The 25,871-nt window shown below is 38.7% G+C and overlaps 2 protein-coding genes and 2 pseudogenes across 3 annotated transcripts in view; 3 read left to right on the plus strand and 1 right to left on the minus strand.

The window, feature by feature from the left end:
- Window positions 1-10,252: 10,252 nt before the first annotated feature.
- Window positions 10,253-14,615, plus strand: LOC104809869 (sister chromatid cohesion 1 protein 3). 2 transcript variants are annotated; one of them, XM_010535968.2, is made up of 12 exons: window positions 10,253-10,473; window positions 11,187-11,445; window positions 11,521-11,567; window positions 11,654-11,703; window positions 11,827-11,861; window positions 11,973-12,469; window positions 12,572-12,686; window positions 12,766-12,902; window positions 12,986-13,578; window positions 13,665-13,750; window positions 13,853-13,988; window positions 14,094-14,615. In XM_010535968.2, exons 1-12 carry the CDS (start codon window positions 10,350-10,352, stop codon window positions 14,193-14,195), a joined length of 2,181 nt encoding a protein of 726 aa, XP_010534270.1. In that variant the 5' UTR covers window positions 10,253-10,349; the 3' UTR covers window positions 14,196-14,615. The 2 variants fall into 2 exon arrangements, with proteins under 2 accessions (XP_010534270.1, XP_010534271.1); XM_010535969.2 differs by lacking the exon at window positions 14,094-14,615 and having other exon boundaries at window positions 13,665-13,753; window positions 13,853-13,944.
- A 920-nt stretch (window positions 14,616-15,535) lies between these two features.
- LOC104809870 lies at window positions 15,536-17,393 on the plus strand (annotated as a pseudogene).
- Window positions 17,394-18,438: 1,045 nt separating this feature from the next.
- On the plus strand, window positions 18,439-22,992 carry LOC104809872 (annotated as a pseudogene).
- A 1,649-nt stretch (window positions 22,993-24,641) lies between these two features.
- LOC104809873 (ras-related protein RABA4c) overlaps window positions 24,642-25,871 on the minus strand; it is a 2,222-nt gene continuing 992 nt past the window's right edge. Inside the window, exon 2 of the mRNA XM_010535972.1 lies at window positions 24,642-25,266. Coding sequence (XP_010534274.1) covers window positions 24,822-25,266 — 445 coding nt within the window. The 3' untranslated portion in view covers window positions 24,642-24,821. The remainder of the gene's footprint in view (window positions 25,267-25,871) is intronic.

Raw genomic sequence — 25,871 nt, forward strand, 5'->3', positions numbered from 1 at the left:
TCTCATATTTCCTCCAACTGCACCCAGACATCTGAACTAACCCACTCAAACTTCTTCTGCAAACATTTCAACCTATAAATGGTATCTCGCAATCTCGCGCCGAGACAATCCTTCCACGCACGATGGACGACATCATGCACAGAAGGATCCCAGTAATAAGATTGCTTTAAACAAAATGTGTTAGTTATTTAATACTAATGAAATATTGAGCCAAAAACAAACAAGTTAACACAATACTGCAAAAGCAGCAAACCATTGCTCCAAGACATCTTGCGGGAGTTGAGAGACGCTACGCCACGGGCCATGAAAATCAGAACGCATGATCGTTTTGATACTCTCAACCAATTGATCATTCCGATCAAACCTATGATATTCAAAAACATTAATTAAGTTAAACGATGTTTGATTTTATCGTACACGAAAGTGGTGTTAGAATATACTTACCACAACACTCCAGTCGGGTCAGAATTGACACAAGGTTGTTGTCGCCGACTCTTTGATGCCAGGATCTCTCTAAGGGAGATCCCAGCATAAATAGAGGGATGGCCGGAACCACCGGCCGCAAATGAAGCTAGGGGAGTACCCCGGCCAGTGAAACCTTGATCCAACTGAGGAGGATCAGGGGTTCGGTGATTTTGGATCGTTGGTGATCCAACACCACGACCCTGGGATCGAGTACTATTCCCGCTATGACTACCAGAACGAGAACCCGAACCACGTCCTTCATGACTCATCTACAAGTTCGTTACAATATCGTATTAAATAGGTAATAAAACCCTAAACCCTAAACGAAACCCCAAGTCTAACACCAAACTAAACCCTAAGTCTAACCCCAAATGAAACCCCAAACGAAACCCTAAACCCTAATCCTTAACCCTAACCGTAACCTTAACCCTAATCCTAATCCTAACCCTAACAAATCCAAACCCTAGGCAAAACCCTAATCGAAACCCTATGCAAAAGCCGAAACCAATCCTGAACTGAAACCCTATGCAAAAGCTGAAACCAATCCTAAACCGAAACGAAACCCTACAGAAGACCCGAAACCAACCCTGAACCCTCTCGAAACCCCAAAACGAATGTTTCCGTCGGGTTTCGGTCGAAATTATTAAACGCGACGGATGTTCCCATCAGCAATAGCGTTGGTTTATTCCGTCTGAAGATCTCTGCATGATCTGACGTTTCTGCATGTTACGACGGATGTTCTCGTCGGCTTTCGGTCAGAATTATTAAACGCGTCGGTGCCACGTTAGCAATAGCGATGGTTTATTCCGTCGCATTTCGTCGGTAGTTTTTGTTGTTAAAAAAATTAAAATTATACATTGCATAATACAAATATTATTCAAACGATCGATGTTCTGAAGTGCCGATCGTTTCTCCATTCGAATCTTCGGTGTTGTCGGCATTATCATCGATTCCAATCTCTAACTCCTCAAATTCTCCATCCGGCAATGTTAGTCTCTCAATATCGATTGGGTCATCAAGTCGTACAACAACCCTAATATCTTCGTCCTGAAGAGGAATATGGACTAATTCTTTATCGTCAATTATACTGCCTCTCGGTGTGATCTTCACAATAGCCCTCCAGTCGACATCATTTCTCTGCTTCACCTTCTTCGGGTATGGTACAAAACAGACCTAGTCAGCTTGAGATGCCATAATAAATGGATCATATTTTGCATATCGAGAGTATAGCAGATGTCAACAATGCCTGATTTGTTGATGCGGATTCCGCGACCATGTGTTGAATCAAACCAATCACATCTAAACATCAATACTTGTAGGCCAACATGTCATGGATACTCAAGTTGTATAATTTGATGTAAAATGCCATAAAAATATGGTTCATCATCGGAAGCGCAGTAGTTCGAGCCTTAAACACATACTCCGTAGTTGAGGATTGAACGATGTTCTCCGTGTTCATATGTATGAAAAACATAACCCCTGGTAAAAAAACATCGGGCAGCATTTGACTCGACGAAGTGGACCTTGCACTAATTCGTATAACCATAACGGATGGTCTTCGGATGACGACTCGTTATGCCAAAAAAATAAATTATTTATTGGTTAATACTGCATGTATTGTGAAATATATATATATTCTTACTTCAATGCCATTTTTAGATGTTGAAAATAGAACTTACATATTGCTTCAACCATGTTGCAAATTCATTCTCTTTAATCTTGCTCAACTCTTCATCAGAAATTTGATGACCATAAGTATTATATACTTAATCATCATATACCCTGAAACATATAGTAATTAAACGGATATATATAAAATTATCATAATAAAAATATACAGTAATTTGTGTAATGTACTAACCTCTCAAACGGTAGAATATATTCACAATTCAATAGTACGTAGGTATGAATGACATGGTAATCTGTGTCAAACATATATGGACCAGTCGATTTACCACCACATCGTTCTTTTCTATAGAAAATCTGAGGTATGTCTACACGCATCGAGTAAAAGGGTCCATCATCGCACTGAAATGACCGGTTGTGACTTTTGTTCTTTGTCAAAACAAGATCTTCAAAATAGTATGATGTGAAAAATGATATCTCCTGATTTATATATTGTTCAGCGATTGATCCTTCCACAAAAGCCTTTTGTTTCGCATTCTTCTTCGAATGGTACATGAACCGTTCGAACGGATACATCCATCTAAATATACAGAAAAATAATCAATTCAAATACAAATATGAATTATTGATTCATGTATATTGTAAAAAATGAAACAAAAATATATACCTGAATTGAACTGATCCCCCAAGTTCAGCTTCTCGTGGTAGGTGGATCGGTGAATGTTCCATGACATAAAAAAAGGATGGCGGAAATATCTTCTCTAGATAGCACAAGACTAAACTGATATTTTGCTTCAAGATCTCGCCATCTTCAATTCGTAATGTCCTACTACATAACTCGTGGAAAAATATGCCGATTCCTAAAAAATGAATCAAAATTAAAAACTATATATATATAACCTAAATATAAAAAATATTAGATATTTCTGTAAAAATGATTCAGTAATTAATTAATTCAAACCTAATAAAACTTCATGTACATTCTGTGGAAGTATATCTGCAAAGGCAATAGGAAGTAAGTGTTGCATGAAGACTTGACAATCGTGACTTTTCATACCTATCAATTTATTTCCTTCAATATCAACACATCGAGAGATGTTTGAAGAATATCCATCTGGAAATTTCACATCTCCTTTCAACCATTTGAAGAAGTTTTTTGAGCTACTCCAGAAACCTGAAATATCGGGACGAGTGCCTTTCCATCCGATGTCAACTCTAGTTCTTTCCGCGAGCAAATTAATTTCAGATCCTTCCTTGAATTGACATTGTCTTTTAATCTTTCGGGAACATTCAACACCGTATTAATGATGTTATCGAAAAAATTCTTCTCGATATGCATAACATCAAGATTGTGTCGTAACTTATGATGTCTCCAGTAAGGCAATTCCCAAAATATAATTTTTTTGTGTCAGTTGTGAAAATTGTCATATCCTTCTATCTGCAAATGACCATTCCCGCCAACGTATGCTGTTTTTGCTAATCCATATGAACTCACGCAATCTTCGATTCTTTCAAATAGTATCTCATCACTTGTAAACTCAAGCGGAGCAGTCTCATTTACGACCCTATTCTTACGAAAATTCTTCTTGTTACGTCGTAACACATGGTTTCTCGGGAGAAAACGACGATGATAATCAAACCAACACATCTTTCTCCCATTCTGCAACCAAAATGAATCAGTCTCATCCGTGCAATAAGGACAAGCTAACCGACCATGTGTTGTCCAGCCAGACAACATTGAATACGCTGGAAAATCAATGATGGTCCACATCAATACGACACGAAGTAAGAAATTTTGCATCATCGACACATCATATGCTTCGACACCAATGAGCCACAAATTAGTCAATTCTTCTATAAACGGCTGAAGAAATGCATCTAGACTTTTTCTAGGATGTTTAGGCCCCAACACCAATATAGACAGGAACAAAAACTCTCTATTCATGCACATGTCCGGAGGTAAATTGTACGATGTCAAAATCACCGGCCATAGAGAGTAATTCGGACCAAACATCTCAAATGGATTAAACCCATTCGTACATAATGCTAGATATACATTTCTAGACTCGGTTGCAAAATCAGGAAATACCTGTTGAAAATGTTTCCAAGCTAATCCATTAGACGGATAATGCATTTCTCCTTCTGGAGTACAATGTTCTGCGTGCCACCGCATATGTGATGCAGTCTTTTCAGATTGATATAACCGCTTTAATCGATCCGTTAATGGCATATAAAACATTCTTTTAAAGGGAATTAACTTGCCTTTTCTTGATGATTTATGTCGTGGTCGATATCTGTCTTTGCCGCAGAACTGACATTGCATCAGATCTGAATCGTCTTTCCAGAAAATCATACAGTTGTTCTCGCAAGCATCAATCTTCTGATGCGGTAAACCCAACGTCCGCATCAAACTCTTAGTTTCATAATAAGATTCAGGTGCAGTGTTACCTTCTGGGAGATAATGTTTAAACATCTGGGTGAAACCGTCCATGCACCTTTCTGGAATATTATAATCTGTCTTCATATTCATCAACTGTGAAGATAATGATAATCTTGAAAGACTATGGACACATCCATCGTATATCGTCGTATTCGCCGTATGAAGCTTACCATAAAACTTTTTTGCTTCTACGTTGGGTTCCTCCTCCATGTGGGGCGATGGAATGATATTGAGAAATGCATCACTCACCATTTCCATGTATGGATTCCTTACTTCTTCTCCAAATGTCATCTCCGACGTCGTGTTATTAATTTCTTCATATATCCAACTATATGTACATCTTGTGATGATGATGTATCATAGGTTTCTCCATGTGCAAGCCAAACAAAATAATTCGGCATGAAATCTTTGCGATATAAGTGATTTCACACTTTATTCAAACTCCGCCATTTTCTATTCTGGCACTTTATACACGGACAAGGCATCTTTTCACACTCCAAATACGAATGATTTGATGTGGCAAACGACATAAAATTTTGCAACCCTTCTTCATATTGCTTTGAGTTTTGATTCGTAGAAGAATCAATTCTTTCATACATCCATTGTCGAGAAGAAAACGTCATTTTTTTTTACTTTGTATTTTTTTTCTCTTGGCGTCGAGAAAGAAGGATGCGGCGATTAAATAGAGTTGTGTACTTACGACGGAAAACCGACGGAAAGTGACGGAATACATTATTGCGACGGAATAACAACAGAATGCGACGAAATTAGGTCAAAATGAATACCACGTGTTTAACTATCTGCGACACACCGATTCCATCGCACTACCGACGAAAAAGTACGTCACCCGTCTGTCGCATATCTTGTGCGACGGAATTTTCCCATCCGATTGTGTCGCAAAATATTCCGACGAAATTTCGGTCGTAATTATTCGTCCAGGCCGTCTGACAAAATAATCGACGGAAATTTCCGTTGGTCTTGGTCGAAAATGCCGACGGACTGTACGACGGGTTGCGACAGATTGATTTCCCACTAATTCCGTCCCAATTCCGTCGTTTTCCATCGAATGTATTGTCAGCGATGGACATATCCATCGCAATTGTTGTCCGTAAATACAGTTTTTCTTGTAGTGTACACGCAATCCGATGATAAGTCATCTGATGTTTCAGTTAACTAAACGAACGAGAAAAGCAGTCGAATCTGATAAGATGACTGGCTCCATGTCTTATGTTCGACATATGATATCGCGTTACAAATGGATCATTGTATGTACTATTACTGGCTTTTGTTAGATCACGAGAATAACTTTATTCAGATTAGATAGTCATAGTGTCTTCCTTGAGACCGCCTATGACTTGTATTATCGGAATATAGATTCTGCATCTTACTACTATTCCGGATAAACCTACAGGTTCACACACACAGGGAATGACAAGTGCGTGAGGAAGAGATGAAAAACCCTGAGGTGACGGAGTCGAGACCGACCGGTCCACAGGGTTGGACCGATCGGTCCAAACATGGCCAGACTGACCTGTCCAGACCCATGGACCGAACGGTTCGGCCTCTGAAGCAAACGATGCGTCCGGATGGAAAAATGAACCTAGATCGACCGGTCCACAGGCTGGACCGATCGCTCCAGGCATCGGGGCAATCCTTCTCCCACTCAAACTAGGATTGCCTCGATGTCTAGATCGATTGGTCCAGCCTATGGACCGGTCGGTCTAGGTTACTTTTTCCGTCTGAACGCATCGTTTGCTCCAGAGGTTGGACCGTCCGGTTCATGGGTCTATATCGGTTGGTCTGGACATGTCTAGACCGGTCGGTCCAGCCCTGTGGACCGTTCGGTCTGGACTCCGCCAGCTCGGGTTTTTCGTCTCTTTCTCGCGCACTTGTTTTTTCCTATGTGTGTGACCTCGTAGGCTCATCCGGAATAGCAGTAAGACGGTCTCTAGCAAGACACTATGACTACCTAATCCAAATAGAGTTAGTCTCGAGATCTGACAAAAGCTAGTAGTAGTCCATACAATGATCCATTTGTAATGCGATATCATATGTCGAACATAAGATATGGAGTCAACCATCTCATCAGATTGGTCTAGGCGGATACTGTTTTCTCCGTTGCCTGAATGTGCCAAAGAATGCTTATTGTCCAACGATCGATCTTTCGTCAAGGACGATCGATCTATTGTCGAAAAATCTGTAAGTTCATGATTAGTGAAGTAATACAAAATGCATTTTTCATTCTCTCTCAACTTTTCTCTCTCATTACTCTCTAGAAGTGTAGAAGAAAATGATATAAATACTCTAGTATGTAATTTTATAAAAAAAAAAATTATAGAAGGAGTTATTACGAGAGTTAATGAGGATATGATGGGAAAGAAGATTAATATAACAATTTTGTGAAAAAAAGTGTACAAAAAAGTACGACATACTATATGAGAACTTTACAAAACAAAGAAGGTCAATGATTCTAGTAGTTTTTCCATTAAACTCAATCCTAATGAATTTAATCTTAATAATTTGGGTTTGTATTATTTGAAAAAGAAGAAATCGTACAAACAAAATAGAATAAAAATATTGGAAAGAATCATACAAATTATCTTAATAATTTGTGTCTGTATTATCTGAAAGAAGATTTATACAACAATTTGTGAAAAAGGTGTACGAAAAAAGTACAACCAACTATAATATGAGAACTTTACAAAACAAAGAAGGTCAATGATTCTATTAGTTTTTCCAATAAACTCAATCCTAAAGAGTTTAATTTTAATAATTTGGGTTTACATTTTTTGAAAAAAGAAATCGTACAAACAAAACGGAATAAGAATGTTGATAAAAAAGATCCTATGAATTTATTTGTGAAAAGCCTCAAAACTCATTTCAAGGAATAAGAAAGAAATGATAAAACAACAAAATATTAGAGAAAGAGTCATCAGGTTCACCAATATATTGCAAGACAATAGTTTTTGTGAAGCCTAGGATACCATAGGAGGGCGGGGAGTGATCGCCGGCGCGAGAGGCATGGACAGTGGGCGGCTCCTGAGAAGTTTTTGGGTAGGAGGTACAGAGATGAATCGAACGCAGTGGAATGAGAGGAATTCGAGGGTTATGTAGGTATGAGACTACACAGTTAAGGATAACTTAAAGAAATTGATTAAACTACTCATAGCAACAAGTTGCATCTATCTTTTCGGTTGTCCATCTAGAGAGAACTCCAAAGTTAAGCGTGCTGGCCTTGGAGTAGTCTTAGGATGTGTGACTTCCTGAGAAGTACTTTCCGGAATGTGTGCGAGTGAAGATAAAACACGCTAAAAGGTCTCGTGTTGGTGTGTGGGGATAACTCTATCATTCTGTAGCGGCCTCGGGTCGTTACAAATGGTATCAGAGCTAGTTCTCTTCTAGTACGGTGTGGTTCAGGACGAACCAGACGGAAGCTGGTGGGCATGTGACAGCCCAGGATACCGTACGAGGGCGGAGAGTGATCACCGGTGCGAGAGGCATGGACAATGGACGGCTCCTGACGAGCTTCTGGATAGGGGGTACAAGAATGAATCGAACGCATCAAAATGAGAGAGATCTGAGGGTTGTGTAGGTATGAGACTACACAATCAAGGATAAATTAAATAAATTGATTGAATTCATAGTAACAAGATGCATCTACCTTTTCGGTTGTCCATATCGAGAGAACTCCAAAGCTAGACGTGCTGGCCTTGGAATAGTCTTAGGATGGGTGACCTCCTAGGAAGTACTTTCTGGAATGTGTGCGAGTGAGGACAAAACACGTTAAAAGGTCTCGTGTTGATGTGTGGGGACAACTTTGACATTTTGTAATGGCCTCGGGTCGTTACAGTTTTCCAGTGCATTCTATTTTAAGTTTCAACCCTAACCTTCTGATTTTATTATGTCGGGTGCATAAACTGACAACAATGACTAATTAATTTATTTGGTTAATTCTCTTTGAAACACAATGTTTGTGAAGTCTGTTGATGAATTTAGTTTTGTGAAGACAAATCAAAAATTGTTTGAGATGTTGATAGGGCTCAGCGTTTCGGTTCGGTTCTTCGGAATCGGACTGAACCGAACCGAAAAATGGTATTTTTTCCGATCTAAAACCGTTCTTAATTCCCGTACGGTACCATTTTTAGAGAACCGAATTTTTTTCGGAACCGAACCGAACCAAACCGAATCGAACTTTAAAAATCTCAAAAAACCGAATATTTTTAAAGAAATCTATCCTTTTTTTAATAAAACCCGGAACCAAAACGAACCGATACCGAAACCGAACCGAATCGAATACAATATAAAAACCGATTGGTACCTATTTTTGTAAAACCGAAAGAAGCGAATCAATCAATTCCCGTTCCGAACCCGAACCGTTTACCGAAACGCCCACCCCTAGATGTTGATTATCTGATTGAGGAAATTGGAGAAGATAAAATTATTTAGCGATCAATCAAGCGACAATAACAACATTGACAACATTATTCAACCTGGATAGTTCAACCAGTGAAATGGAGGCGCAAAGCGTCAGTCCCGCCCCGAGTTCAAATTCCATGCTGGGGAAGAAGCATATAATTCAAATCACATGGCTGGCTCCGGTCCCGGGATTAATCTGGATCTCGGCCCACAAAACCCGGTTACCCAAAAAAAAAACATTGACAACATTGAATTAGCTCTTAGGCGGTTTTTTGCGGTTATTTTGCAAATCCAAAAAAATAGAATCCAATTATTTTGGTTGTATTGAGAGATAAACTCCATGACATTAACCATTTTGAGGATGTGCAACCAATTTCTTCTATAAAGCAACCGATTTCTTTTATTTATAAAATTCATCTTTACCAAAAAAAACTTTATAATATCAATTTGAAATAAAGCAGACCAAATTGTTGAAATCCCTAAATTTTGTTATGATCCGAATTTAATTAAATACCGGAACAAAGCAAAATAATAATAATAATAATAATAATAATAATAATAATAATAATAATAATAATAATAGACTGACAGGAGAGGAGAGATATATTTGGATTATATATGTGTATATATATATAGATTGTGGTGAGTAAAAGGAAATGAAGTACAATGTATCACAAAATCTTTGAACTTCCATTGAATTCGAAATAAATTAAATAAACAAAAATCGAAAGAAAAATATATTCTAATATATATTTTTAATCAGAAAATATTAGAATTCCATACAAGTTTAAGAAGCAAAAGAACCGAATGCAAAAGAAAATCGAAATGGACCGCTTAAAGTTCTGTTTGATGAAACCCAAATGTTATCAAAATTATATCAAAATTATTTTCATATGAAATTAAATTGAAAATCTAAAAATTTATGTTTCTATGAAATTTTTAACTAATTTCATGACCCCCCCGGGAAAATCAAATATATATCACCCCTCGTGAAATCAACATACCGGGGATAAGTTTCGTAAATATACCAGTTATTTAGGGGTACTTTGGTCAATTCATAATTCTTTCGTCCCCTCAACTGGCTCTCCAGCCAAGTCCTCCCCCAGCAGAGCAGCAACCTGAACCAAGACCAAGGAAGAGAAAGCATTTTGATAAAGCCACTGTATTAACTAACAAGTATGGCTGCTCTCTTGCTTGACATAAATTTGATTATTTATTACTTGTTGAGTACTGACTCTTTCCAACACGCGCCACTATGGTTTTTTCGCGCCACACTTCGTCTCTTTTCAACAGTTCAGATCAAACCCTACATCTTCCTGTCACACACTTTCTCTCTCTAGAAACATCCCAAAACATTCTCGCTCTCTGTGTGTGTGTCTAAAATTGTCGGAAGGAAGAAGATATGTTCTATTCGCAGACGTTTTTGGCTCGGAAAGGTCCATTGGGGACGGTGTGGTGCGCGGCTCACTTGCAACACCGCCTCAAGAAATCTCATTACACCTCCACTAGCATACCCAAAACCGTTGGTTCGTCCTTTCCCACTCTGTTCAGTTCGATTTTTTTTTTTGTTGTTTCGCGATGGTTTCGCCTTTCGTTGTCCATTGTTTTATCGACTTTGGTGTTAGTTCGTCGAAATTTTACATTTTTTGGAACATTTTCTGAATACCCATTTGGAAATTGACGGGAATTTTCCGCCTTTACTGCATAAGTATGATGGTTTTGATATGGGTATCCACCGAATCGTGTTTTTGCCCTGGGATTTATGTGAATGTGCTGTTATATGCCTTTGGGTAATCAAAAGTCGCATACTTTAGCTTGAGTTTTTGCTGTTTAGTCAGCATTTTCATTTTTGCCGGTTTTGATTTATTTCTTCATCGTTCTCTAATAAGGATTTCCCTTTTTGTCGTCCAATATATGATATGGTAGGAGCTTACGGAAAAATAGAATTTGTCTACATACAGTGAATGCCCTTCAATAACTGGTGCGAGACTTTGCTGCTCAAGCAAGTATGGTTATTTTGAAATGGGCATCCACCAAATCGTGTTTGTGTTATCGTGTGACCATAGGGTTATTGAAAGTTTCATCCTTTCGCCTTAATATTTTGTTGCTTTGTTAAATCCTCTCTTGGGTTTGGTTTGGTGTTCAGAATTCATACCTCGCTATATTTGCTTGTTTAGTTGATCTTATGCAGGATTGATGGTTTTGTTCATTGACTAATGAACAATTTGAACAAATGCAGAGCTTATAATGTTTCCTGAGGTGCCACTAGCATTGAGAATGTCTGGTCACCTTTTACTGGGAGTTGTGCGAATATACTCGAAGAAAGTTGATTACCTTTTCCGTGACTGTAATGTCGTCCTTACATGGTTAGCCAAGGCTTTCGTTTCGACCAACGTTGACTTGCCAGAGGAGGCGAGAAAGGCACCGGTTGAATCAGTGACTTTGCCAGAGACGTTAAGCTTAGATGATTTCAACTTGGATGATGACACATTTGAGAGGTGGCCTTCTCTTTTCTGTAAGATCTTTTATCTCCAACTAGGCTGCGGGTTTTAACATTCTCTTTTTGAACTTAGGGACTTTAATAATCATCTTAGGAGTCATGAAGAGATCACTCTCACAGGTACCTTTTACTTGCATATGTAGGTTGATAGCATTTATCATTGCATCCGAGCAGAAACGTTTATAACTTGAATGCCGATATTGCAGATCAAATTCCTACCAGCACTGATCCTTATGTTGCTGTAACTTTTGACGAGGTGAGACCTTTTACTTGCATCCTTGACAACTTGACTTCAAACCATTTCTGTATATTCGGATTACTCGATTTCATGTCCTGGAGAGCTTCTTACAGTAAGAAACTTAATTGTCTTTTTTTTCAGGATATCTTTCAAGATTTAAGACCCATGAACATCGAGTGAGGCTCTTAGTAGATTTTGACTTCCTTTACTACGGTCATTTCTTCTTCTTTTTTCCCCTTAAATCTCCATAACTTTATTGTAATATCATTACTTCTTTGCGATTTCAGCACTGACACCACTGTGCCTTTGAGTGGTAACCTGGATAATGTTGTTGAAGAAACAGATGCTGCAATGCCTAATGAGACTGAACCAAGCAATCAGCCAGGAAATTCTAACGTCGCTCAACCTGAATCTTTTGGTAATGATAATGGGACAGAAGAAGTTCCTGATAACGTGGAGTTCCAGGATTCTAGACCGAGCAACTTGACAGAAGTACTGAATACAGAGAACACTGACGTAAATTCTCCTCAAAGTGCTCCTGAGTTCGAGAGAATGCGTGATGCTACTCACGATTTCAGCCCTGGAATCCATCCATCCATTGCTCCGAAGCAAAGAAACGACACTGATGAACCGACTGAACTTTTAGATGAAACCCTAAATGAGAAGGAAAATCCAACCCCTGTTATTGCTGAAGAGATGTTAGATCTTGGAGGGCATTCAGGATTTGAGCTCTGTTCAGGATCACCGGCTTTTGCTGTCCGCGAGGAAGAATCTGCAAATTTCGGTGAGTACAAAACATAGCTTGGATCCCTTTTGTTTGTTTGTTTTCACCTGTATATGCACAATCTTGAATTCTTTTTCTTTATTTTTCTGTGATATGTATAAGTCCTTTCGTCACCTCAACTGGCTCTCCAGCCAAGTCCTCCCCCAGCAGAGCAGCAACCTGAACCAAGACCAAGGAAGAGAAAGCATTTTGATAAAGCCACTGTATTAACTAACAAGTATGGCTGCTCTCTTGCTTGACATAAATTTGATTATTTATTACTTGTTGAGTACTGATCAAGAGATTTATATGTACAGGGTAATGAAGCAGAGGCTGGAGGATCCTAGCGATACACTGCGGAAAAAGAGGAACATGCCTTCAACTAGTCTAGGGATTTGGAGAACGAATAAGCGGTCAAGGAAAGAACAAATGTTCGATGAACCTCTTTTAACTGGTTAGTTCTTCGTCGTCTTCCATTTTTGATTTCTGCTGTTTGAAGCATATCTTAATTGATTTTGATTGTGTGTACACTTGCAGGTTTATCAGATGATTTAAGCAATTGTTTCAGACAGGAATATGTTGCTTCAAAGCCACATCTTGCCGTCAGAGATGACACTGTCCCGGAACAGACATCTGTATTATCTCCTACTCAGGAAGCTGTCTCTGAAGTTAACCCGGAATTTACAACTGTTCAGTCTCCGATTCAAGAATCCAATGTTCCTCTGTCTCCTCATTCTGCCACCGAAGCTCATACAGACAGGATGGTTCATCAGTCTCCAGCTCAGGAAACTGAGGCTGTCCAAGATTTTACGGTTCTCCTATCTCCTCATCTTGGATCTGAAGCAACGGTAGCACGATCTGCCCAGTCATTTGGTAATGATGACATGGAAATCGAACGTTTTAGAGATGGAGCTCCCCCTGAGTTCCTGGACTCGCCCGCAAGATTCTCGCCTTCTAGAACTGATGAGTTCACTCCTCAGCCTGGAACTTCTGGGATGTCATCAGCCATGCCATCCTATACCGCCGAAACTTCATCTTGCAGAACCGAGTCTGAAATTCCAGGGACAATTCCAGAGGATTTCCCCATACCAGAGAATTCCGAGCTTTCAGATATTCCTGAAATAGATGAAGTTCGTTCTCACATTTCATGTGTTCTCCTTTTGTTTATCGTTTTGACCTCCATATCTCCATCTGATGACATTGAATGTGCATGTAGGAACTTTCTTTTCTGGAGGCAGGCAGCGATACACCGATAAAATCCGCAGCTAGTCGAAGATCTGGTGCTTTGTCAGTGAGAACAAGGTGGTCTTAGATTCTCTAACATGTAGTTCAAGAGGCTTCTGTCTTTCCCTTTGTCTTTCATTATGAATGGTGGACTTATCCAGCTGTTACTACCCCTTGCAGAGCGTTGGCTCAGTATCTAAAAGAACGTTCTGGAAGTAGCCCGACTTCCGAGGGTCCATCCGAAGATCTCAGCTTGAAAAAGATCTTGCAAGGAAAGAAAAGGAAGCTGTCTGCTCGGATGTTCTTCGAGACACTGGTGACTCTCAAACACAATATATATAGCTTTCGGGTCATTGCCTTGAGTCACACTTTCTGCCTCCTCCTTTCAGTTACTGAGTTGGTAGTTTGTATTCAACTGCAGGTGTTGAAGAGTAATGGGCTTATAGATGTGCAACAAGATCAACCCTATGGTGATATAACTCTGAAGCTGCTGCCTGCCCTTTACTCAAAGGCTCAACTATGAAGCTCTGTACATTGTGCAAGCATGCCCTTCAAGCCTTGTTGATGTGCATAGCCTGTAATACTCACTGAAACATGTGACTGGGAAGGAGAGTTTGTGGGTAGATAGGGATAGCCTTGGAGGGATTGAGAGTTTTAGACAGAGTGATCATAACCAGATTAGCTTGGTTAGTGAATCTAGAAGAGATTAGTTAGTTTTGTTTCATGGGCATTGGTCTCTGGATAAGGTTGTAAATGAGGAAGAGGCTAAGCTACCAGATAGAGGGACAAAGAGTTTTCATTTCCTTACACCCCCTTTTTGTATTCTTTTGTAATATATTATCTATGCATAGTAAGGGGTTGTTTCGGGAATAGTTCGGTTCGATTTTTTTGGTTTTTCAAAAATATGTAACAATTTGTTATTATATCATATTCGGTTTGGTTTCGGTTTGTTTCGTTATTGTTTTTTTATTAAAAAAAATTAGATCTTTTTAAGAAAATTTTGGTTTTTGGGATTTTTTATAGATTAGTTCGATTCGGTTCGGTTATAGAAAATTCAGTTTTATAAAAAAACATATCGTTAAGGAATTTTAGATGGTTCGTTTTGGGAAAAATATTGTATTTTGCGGTTTGATATGGTTCGGTTTCGAGACGTCCACCCTAATGCATGCAACGTAAGTTGTCTTTGTCCTCTTCAACCCTATTTCTTGGGCTCTGCACTACAAATCCTATTAAGAATGTGAAAATTCAAAGGCTTTGCTAATGCTTCACTAACGATTCTTGTCTTAAAAACATGTAATCATCTGGTCTTTGGAGAAGTGAAAGAGCAAAACACTAAAATCCAACATAATCCTATTGGAATCAAATCCAATATAAAAATTGAATAGTTTAGAATCGATAAATTCTAATTTAAACAAAAAACGAAAAAGAATAAATCAAAACTGAATTTCCTTTTAGAAAATAAATATTTTTATCAACGAAAATTAAACTCAACCACATTTTGTATAAATTTTGTATAAATATCGAATGGATATACTTTTTCCGCGATTGAAAAATTCAACTGGTGTGGAGGGATGTAATTTCTGGATAAAAAATGGTCTATATACTGATCTTGGATTTAGGATGGATGTAGTCGGACAGAAGGTTCGGGTTATAAAAAAACGGATAAAAAAAGTTTATACTACATAATTGAATAGTTTAAAAACGGATCAAAGCATGGAAATGAAGCTTAGCCCAATTTTAAAATATGGGCTGAAAAGCAGGCCCAAATCTTCTGGTTAGAGTCCGACCCATGACCCCGAATGTCCTAGGGTTTTGGCATTTCTTTCTTTCCTGTTTCTGGCTCTTATATATATTTGCCGCCGGTAAAGCACACGACTTTGCTTTCTAGGGTTTGAGCCACTCGGAGAAAAAGAAAGGGAACGTAGGAGAGCTCAATCACCATTTCCAATGGCGCCGAGGAAGACGCAGCAGGTGAGCAGAAACCCCGATCTCATCAGGGGAGTCGGCAAGTTCTCCAGATCGAAGATGTACCACAAAAGAGGTCTCTGGGCTATCAAGGCCAAAAATGGCGGAAAATTCCCCCACCACGACCCGAAGCCCAAGCCTGAGGCTCCAGCGGAGAAGACTCCCAAGTTCTATCCGGCCGAAGACGTCAAGAAACCGCTTGCCAACAAGCGTAAGCCGAAACCCACCAAGCTCAGGTACTATTCGTTGGTGGAATGTGGCTGAGTGTTGTAAAGTTTTGGTTTTGGTGGATATTGAAGTAGCGGGTAACTCTCAAATTTTGCTGGATTCAGTGGGCATTGTTGAATCCTGGGTATCTTTTAATTGCTTGGATATGTAGATAATGGATCCATGCGTTTTTGGGTTGCAAGACATTTAGATATTGTTATTACAAATTTGGTTGATTATAATCTGTTTACTGTTCAGCTGATCCTGATGGAGTTCAACCTGGAGATCTTTATGTTGCTATCAAGGTTTCTTGATTATCAACTTTTTTTTTGGGCATTTTTGGTGAAATATATCGGACTATGTTCTCGATAACTTGATCACATTCCTTGTTCAGGTTCGTGAAGATCCTGTTTTCCGTAGAGATGGAGCAGATATCCATGTGGATTCCGTTCTAAGTGTCACCCAGGTAATGTAACTGTCCATCTTTATCATCGGACTTCATTTCTCAAAGTTATTTTTGTTGCTTTGTCCTGGTGACTGCTGCTATATTCTTGTTGCCTTCAGGCCGTTCTTGGAGGAACTGTCCATGTACCAACCCTCACCGGTGGTGTTGTCGTGAAGGTTTGTAAACCTATTTTTCAACTTTAGTGTTTAAGGTTTACCGTAAGATCGAGTCAATGGCCTAAACTTCGCTACTGAAACCAGAGTTTTGAAAGCTTCCAATGAAGTCCGAAAATATTTATGAAGAGAACTGATACGGTCTGTGGGAAAGAGAGTTGTGTTCTTGAAGCAGCTTTCATCCGGACTTCTGTTGGTCACTGGTGAGTTTCTCTATCTAATCCTTCTGAAGGGCCTTTAGTTTTAGCTGTCGGTATCAGATTTGTTTGAGCTCCTTCTCTTGTTCCTCGTGACCTTTTGAAGGGCCATTCAAGGTCAATGGTGTCCCTTTGAGGCGTGTCAACCAGTCATATGTCATTGGAACATCGACCAAGGTTGACATCTCTGGTGTCAATGTTGAGAAATTCGATGACAAGTACTTTGCCAAGGCTGCCGAGAAGAAGAAGAAGAAGGGGGAGGGCGAGTTCTTTGAGGCCGAGAAGGAGGTTTGCCACTTGGATCTTTTCCTATGAGATTTCTCATCGATTTCGATACCCTTTTACATGATCTGTTTACTCATTTTATGTCACGGAATCTCCAGGAGAAGAACGTGATCCCGCAAGAGAAGAAAGACGACCAGAAAGCCATTGATGCGGCATTGATCAAGGTCATCGAGGCTGTTCCGGAACTGAGGGCTTACCTTGGTGCGAGGTTCTCTCTGAAACAAGGCGACAAGCCACATGAGCTTAAGTTTTAGATTTCGAGATTTTTTTTTTCGGGTTACCCGGTTTTGCTTCCTGTTTGTGCTGTACCAAACTCGGTTTCACCAAATGCACTTGTTCTTCGTTTGATTTGTGTTTGACGTCTAAGAGTCTTGGTGTTTACGTTAACGTTTTTACAAATCTTTTCACAATTTTCTTAAAGAGTATAATAGACTTTGTCTTTGAATCCACAATTTAATTTGCTTTTGCCAACAATCTTTTTTTTTTTTTTTGTGAACATGTACTTTTTTAATAGGAGTGTATTGCATGAGATTGAATACAATTATAAATTAACAGAAATGAGATCTGAAAATTGGGTAATATAATCACTTGAAGAAGTTGCTTGGAACACAAGGCAAACTCGCTCATGAACTGAGGGTGCCCTCAGATAATAAACTCCATCACACCGACCAGAGCCACCGCTCTGATGATCGGCGACCGAACAAGAGGAACAGGCTCGTAGCCCTCGGGGTCTCGCCACCTCAGCAATGTCTGAACCCCCTCTCCCGGCACCCATACATGCAAACCAATATCTAGGGGCGAATGTTTTGGGGGTTAAATCCGGGTTTTGATGAATTTAGAGAAATCATAACTATTCGATTTTTATAGTTAATTCGATTCTCGGGATGGAGAGGTCAGGAAAGAGTCGAACTCTTCGTCGAGCTCATTCAGGGTACATGAAGAGAACGTTAAGAGCAGGGCATGGACAATAACGGAGACTGAGTGACTGTTCGTCTCCATCGACTACAGGATGCTCTTCCAAAGCAGCTGTCTTTTGATGTCGGCTGCTTATATACATTGTTGTCTCGTCTGTAGCCCCTCGTCAGGACATGTTAATGGTCTGGTAGTAATCAAGAGAGAATCTCTGGCTCTGGTCGATTTGATCATTCACCATATAAGGGAGTTTAAAGGAGGAGCCTTTTTTTTTTTAATGATTGAAGCAATTTTTATTTTTGTTCGCGTTTAAACCAGTTGTGGGTAGGAGTGGACATTTTTTTGGTTTGGGTTCAGTTTTTTTTTTTAAAGAAAAAATTATATCCATTTGATTTTTATATTATATTCGTGTCGATTAAGATTCTATTTTGGTTGATAAAATGTTAATTTTTGAAAGAAAATTTCGAATTTGGAGTGAACTCAATTTTTTGTTTTTTGTTTTTAAATTATATCTATTTAATTTTTTATATCAAATTTATTTTGAATACAGCTATAAATAATTGGGTTCGGCTCAATCATTTTTCCCTGCAACCAAGACGCTCGAGGAGGAAAGGAAACTCGGCAACGACGGACATTAGAGTTAATTTTCCTTCCCTGCAATTTTCCAGGCAGCCAAACAGAGTCGAGAGAAAGCACGGATCCATTTCGGGTCGGGTCGGGTCGGGTCGGGAATTGGCGTCTCCGATTTTGTGGCGTCGCAAAGAGGTTTTTTTCCTGGTTCTTGAATTAGGAAATCTCAAAAAAAAAAAAAGCTTTTTTTCTTTTGTACAGTTTATGGACAACTGGACGGGGTTTTGCTAGGGTTTAAGATTGGCTTCTCGGTCTGAGAACCTCTCCTAATCCGCCCAATTTAATAAGAACGTTCCAGAAACGGATCCGAACATTTGGAAACCAATGCTTGAGAGCGCACGGAAATGGCTCCCGTCAATGGCGTAAAGGTTCTTCGACTGTTGACTCGTCGACCTCTCTCCTCGAGGCTTCTCAAGGATTCGGGAAATTCGGTGAGTTATCCTTGTCTTCCCTCGTTGATATGAATTTCTCGGTTGTTCTTCTAATTGATTGGTTGATTACGTTTTTTGTTTGGCTTTTGCGGTTCTTCAGGTTCGCAGGCACGTTTTTGGAGGGAGTTGTAGGAGATTCGATACGGATATTGGCAGCCATGTTAGAGTGCTTGGGAATTACACTTCAAAAGCTGGTAAGCTCTACAAGAAGAGATAAACTGTAACGTTTCGACTTATGTTTATGAATCCGATGTATGTAGGAATGGGTTCTGAACTTCTGATGCATTTGGATTGAGTTCTTCGCAAAAGGGTTTATGTTTTGTTGTTTAAAATGTAGGAAACGGTCGGAAAGGGAACGCCAGTTTGGGTCCAACCAGGTCGATTCATGGAACAGGTAGTATTAGATATTTCTTACTTGGGAAAAGTTCTTAGGTTCCATCCTTGAAGCTCGTTACAATGAATGTACTTTGTGATATTTTGCCATTTTGAACTCCAGGTCCAGCATTTATGCCCGCCCAGGATTATTACGAAGTACTTGGAGTGAGCAAGAATGCTTCAGAAAGTGAAATAAAGAAGGCCTATTATGCCGTATGGATCCAATTCTGATATGTTCTATCTGATTGTCCATGAGAATGTGAATAATTACTTAACAGTCGTTTCTTTGATGGTGCTGGGAACTTGGGTGGTTAATTTTTTGTTGCTTCGATGCTATTATCTGTATCTTTTGCCAGCTTGCGAAGAAGCTTCATCCTGATATGAACAAAGATGACCCAGAAGCTGAGAAGAAGTTCCAGGAGGTCTCAAAAGCGTATGAAGTGAGTTTTGCACCTTAGATCTATGAACATATTTTGTTGTGATGTTTTACTTTTTCCCATTGAACGAATTTGAGATTTGGGTGCTTGTCAGGTTTTAAAAGATAAGGAGAAGCGTGATCTTTATGATCAGGTATCAGGATCTTTAGTATTTCTTGGAATCGGTATAGCCAAATGACCTGTTTTTGTGTCCTTTTCTGGATTATTCATAATTCTTCTCATATATGATTAAAGTTTGGTGTATTGTGTAGGTTGGGCATGACGCTTTTGAACAAAATGCTGCTGGTGGTTTTTCGAATGATTCAGGTTTTGGGGGTGGATTTAACCCATTCGACATATTTAACAACTTCAATGGCGATGTAATAACCTCTTTCAATTCTCTTCCTTTTATGCTGTGGTAAATGCTGCCAAGTTGTATTCTTCTTTCAATTAGCTTGACCTTTTAATGCATGTTTTCCACTTTTACTCTGCAAATCAGATATTCAACATGTTCAGACAACAAGATATTGGAGGTCAAGATGTCAAGGTGGTACTACAATCTACTTATTTTCTCTGAGATCTTCTCGATGCTTCAGGTTTAATTTATTTCCTTTTGTACTTTCTTCTTTATCGTTCTCAGGTTGCGCTTGAACTCTCTTTTATGGAAGCTGTTCAAGGATGCTCCAAAACTATTTCATTTCAAACTGATGTGGCGTGCAATGCTTGTGGTATGTTCCCATTACTAGAAAAGGCGTTCGGATTACATTGCAAATTGATAAAGTGTAGAAACTAAAACAGACAGCTAGGTTGAAAATTTAACCATGATATTGAAAGATTCTTATGCGGCTAGGTTTGTGAATCATTTCGAAAGTAGAAAAGAATATTTTGACGCATATTGTTCTGGCATTATGTATATCCTCCTCGTATCAAGTACATTACAATATATTCAGGTGATCAGAATGCTTTTGTTGTTATCATTATCTCAACTAAGTTTACACATTGTTGTTCTATTCCATTTCCTTTTAATCAGGCGGGCAAGGTGTTCCTCCTGGTAGCAAACGTGAAAAATGCAAAGCATGTAATGGTTTAGGAATGGTCAGTATCCAGCTAAAGAACATTGAAGTTGAAGTTGTTGAGCTTTGTAATTACGCGGCTTTCTCTGATTTACATGTGTTACCGATGTCTTTTCCAGACAACAATGAGAAGGGGTCTATTCAGCATCCAAACAACTTGCCAGAAATGCAGAGGAGCAGGACAAACTTTCTCGGTATGTTATATTTATGATAGTTTCAGCTTCACATTCCACATGTTTTTTTTTTAAATATTTAACGTGTATTTGTTTAATATGTATATGTGAAAACATCCTCTGTTTATGCCGATACCTGCCGAGAATATGATTTCTAACTAGGTTTTGTAGAGTTACTTAATTGCTCAATCTGTTTCTTGTGGTGGTTTTACTAGAGCATTTGCAAAACATGTAGAGGAGCTGGAGTAGTTCGAGGACAGGAGACAGTTAAATTGAATATTTGATCCAGGTAATGTCTTATCATGGGGGTGATTCAAAGAATTCTATATAATTGTCTCAAATCCTTCAGGCACTTGATCTTTGTTCACGGCTTTTTTTTTCTGCTCTTTCAGGAGTGGATAGTAATGAAACAATAAAGGTTATAAGATCAGGTGGAGCTGATCCTGATGGAGTTCAACCTGGAGATCTTTATGTTGCTATCAAGGTTTCTTGATTATCAACTTTTTTTTTGGGCATTTTTGGTGAAATATATCGGACTATGTTCTCGATAACTTGATCACATTCCTTGTTCAGGTTCGTGAAGATCCTGTTTTCCGTAGAGATGGAGCAGATATCCATGTGGATTCCGTTCTAAGTGTCACCCAGGTAATGTAACTGTCCATCTTTATCATCGGACTTCATTTCTCAAAGTTATTTTTGTTGCTTTGTCCTGGTGACTGCTGCTATATTCTTGTTGCCTTCAGGCCGTTCTTGGAGGAACTGTCCATGTACCAACCCTCACCGGTGGTGTTGTCGTGAAGGTTTGTAAACCTATTTTTCAACTTTAGTGTTTAAGGTTTACCGTAAGATCGAGTCAATGGCCTAAACTTCGCTACTGAAACCAGAGTTTTGAAAGCTTCCAATGAAGTCCGAAAATATTTATGAAGAGAACTGATACGGTCTGTTTCTTAGACTTGTTCTGTTTTCTATATTGATGGAGAGTATCAGGAGGAGTTTTACAGGTTCTAAATTCCTTATAAAACATATTTTATTTCATAACACATAACAACATATATAGAGTTTTTACAGAGGTGGTTACAACTGTATTACAAACTGAAAAAATACAAACTGATAACTTCTTCTTGAACTTCCTTCAACGTTATCTACATTCTTCAAACCTTCTTGATGATGCAGAGTCTTATGGACACTTCCTTAATTCGCTAACAAGAACTTCCTAAACTCTTGAATTGGAGAATTTTAACCTTTCGAAGACCCGATTGTAAAGCATAGATGGGTCAATTCTGAACTCCTGTATTCCCTATTGTTTGATTAGAAATGTCTGGTTTTTGTTTGTGCTGGATCAAGGCTGTTTGATGATGACAGATATTTTAGGGTTTTCTCTGTCGACCCATGAGATCTGATATCTATCCGACTCTCTTCAGAACTTTTTTCCGATGAACTGAGATTGAAACTCTGTTGTTGCAGATCCGCCCTGGAACCCAACCTGGTCAGAAAGTGGTCTTGAGGAATAAATAAAGGTGAGACAAGCTCACAGTGATAGCTCACACCCAAGAGAAAAGAGAAACTTGAGCAATTTACCAAAAGTCGATTATGAGAAAAGAAAAAAGGGAGAATTTCTGAATGCTGCAGCAAAGCTAAACAGAAATAAAAAGGAAAAAAAACCTCTCCTCAGTAGTTTTCTTGCTCGATTGATCTCTGGAAACCTCGTGCCTTTTGCCCGTGTTACAGGTATCAGGCCAAGAAATTCGTCAAGATTCGGGGATCAGTATGTGCATTTCAACGTCAGCATCCCGAGGTAAGTGAAATCTCTATAGATCTTCGTGATGTCGGATATGAATCGTGATGATGGTGAAGAATCAATCTCCATTGGTTGTTGGCAGAAACCTGACTCCGAGACAAAGGGAACTGCTGGAGGAATTCAGCAAGGAAGAGCAATGTGAATACGAGAGACGCGCCGCTTCAGGAGCTTCTCGGTGGTGAAGTGTTAAAAATCGCCAAACCGATTTCTTTAGGGGCCGACTGGTTGCACCGCCGCCACCCGCAAACGGAGCGGTTGCGATTTCTGGCGGGTTGTTGGCAGAAACCTGACTCCGAGACAAAGGGAACTGCTGGAGGAATTCAGCAAGGAAGAGCAATGTGAATACGAGAGACGCGCCGCTTCAGGAGCTTCTCGGTGGTGAAGTGTTAAAAATCGCCAAACCGATTTCTTTAGGGGCCGACTGGTTGCACCGCCGCCACCCGCAAACGGAGCGGTTGCGATTTCTGGCGGTGCGGGCGATTGAAAAACTGACTGGTTGAACCGCAACCAACCGCAACCGCAACCAAACTTGTGTTTTCTAATCGCAGCTTCCAACTTGTGTTTTGGTAGCGGTTTCCGGCGTTTTGATAAAAAAACTAAAATATTTTTATTAGAAATTATATAAAACATTAATATATATATTGGTGATGATTTTGTTTAGTGTTATGATTTGATATTATTTTTTAGTATTATATTTTAATAAAAAAAATACAATAGTATAATTTTTAGGTTTAATAATGATTATTTTTAATAATTTTTATAATAAAATTATTTTTTTACTTGAAAATAAATTAAATTGATAATATTTTTATTTTAAATTTATTATTTAATTATTATAAATTTAGTAAATAAAATGATACGAAAAATTTAATTAAAACTATTATAAAAAATTATTTTTAAATAATATTTTTTTTGACAATTTATATCAAAACGCAACCGCAATCGTAATGAACCATTTACTTCTAACTGCACCCACATACAATCGCTACTAACAACAACTTCTCAACCAGTCAATACTAATCATTTATAATCGCTATCAAACGTTTTGAAAACGTTGTCACCCGCAACCGCAACCGCTGCGTTACAACCAGTCAAACCCTTAGTCAAATAGCGTTTGGCCTTTCCCCTCTCAACTACAAGAATGCAACAGCGAGAAGTTGCTGTGCACACTGTGTATGCTGAAGAAATTGCTACGTTTCATTCTAAAATAATTTCCTTGTTATTGTCCTGTTGAAATGAGATGCTATTGGCTTCTTGTAAAAATTTAGTAATCTTGGCATGCATCCTATACAAATCCGAATATATCGGGTATCCGAATTTTTGGATTCCTAGCTATTTCAAATGTTTGAATTCGTAAATAGAGGTAGGTACGAGTCGGGGGTCTTTAAAGACCTAAAACCGAATTTTACATTCTTACATAAATAGAAAGTTATTAAAAATAAAATATTCTCTAGAAAGGATAAAACCACAAAAATTTCTTAACTTGTAAAATGGTGAAAATTTAATTTATAAACTTTGCGCTTAACAAATTTATTATTAAAACTATAAAATTTATTATTATAATTCTCAAACCTATAAAATATATTATTATAATTTTCAAATTTTTTAATTAGTACGGGATAAAACGATATTGATACATAAATCAGTTTAGAAATTATAATGATATCTTTTGCAAATTTATTAATTATAATGACACATTTTGTAAATTTGAAAATAAATATGTCCAACAAAAAGTATAGAAATTAGATTTTCATCATTTTTAAATTTATTTTTTTTATAGATTTTATATTTAATAAAATATCATTTATAATATAGTATCGAATTAGATTAAAAGTATCCGAACCCCATGTTATTAGAAATATTCTAACAAAATGTTGTTCACAGATATATGAGGTGGTCCACAGAATCTGTATGGCTAAGGCAATGAATCGTTAAAACATACAGAGATTAGTTACACTGATTACCATTTTTATAAATTTAACCAGAAAAAGCACAGAGTCACAAGATTAAGGGAAGAAAGAAAAAACCAAAAGTGGAAAAACACACAGACTTCTGGTTCAGGAAGAGGTTTAGGATGTTCCACAACATCCTGTCCCTTTAGACCGTGTCTCTTCTCCAGGAACAACTATATTTGTTCCTTTCAGCAACGAAGAGTTCCCTCCTGTCTCTCCTTCATCGTTGGCAACAAGACTCTTCTTGCTCACGATCCGATAAATCTCTGTCAGAACCGTTAGGAAAGCTGGCTCGACGTTACTTGCATCGAGGGCCGATGTCTCCATGAAGAAGAGGCTTTCCCTTTGAGCGTATTCTTTCGCATCCTCGGTGGGAACAGCACGTAGTGTCCCGAGATCCGTCTTGTTTCCTATAAGCATAATCGCTATGTTTTTGTCGGCGTGTCCCCTCAGTTCTTCCAACCATCTTGCCACGTGATCGAATGACTGTCGCTTCGTTATGTCGTAGACAAGCATTGCCCCTACTGCTCCTCGGTAGTAAGCACTTGTAACTGCTCGATATCTAAAAATCAACATGACGGGTAAGATAGGTAAAGCAATGTGAAGAAACTCACAAATGGATTGCAGGGAAAACATCAGGAAATTTATTTCTGCATGAACATGAACACATCCATTTCTTTAACCTGATATTCTAGCACGATAACAGATCAAGAAATTATGATGGATTATCTCGCACGGATAATTCATGTAGTCAGGATATGCCACATACGGGAAAACCTGCAGTATGAATGTGCGAGATTGACTAATCCGAGGAGCAATGGCAGCCCATATTTCCTTAATAGACCTCTAACCTCATCAAGATACTGATAGAAGAAACCGGATGGATTCTATCGGGATAATGCCCGCTACTTAGAGAGATCGGCATATCTCCTTTGTCGTTACTATGAGAAAACGACAATCTGCTATTTGATCTTAACTTTCGATGCTTTATTCCTCGACAGAAACGTGTCATGATAGGAAACCAAAATCCCAAAGAAAAAGGATAGAAAACCGAAACCAATTAGAAGTAGGAATATATATATGTCTCCTAGTTTAGGACAAAGACAGATATCATTCTACAGCCTCGGCCAGGGCCTGCTCTCGTCCTTATACGTCGTACCTACACGA

Source organism: Tarenaya hassleriana, unplaced genomic scaffold (genome assembly GCF_000463585.1).
Source record: "Tarenaya hassleriana unplaced genomic scaffold, ASM46358v1 Cleome17, whole genome shotgun sequence".
Classification (NCBI taxonomy): Eukaryota; Viridiplantae; Streptophyta; class Magnoliopsida; order Brassicales; family Cleomaceae; genus Tarenaya; species Tarenaya hassleriana.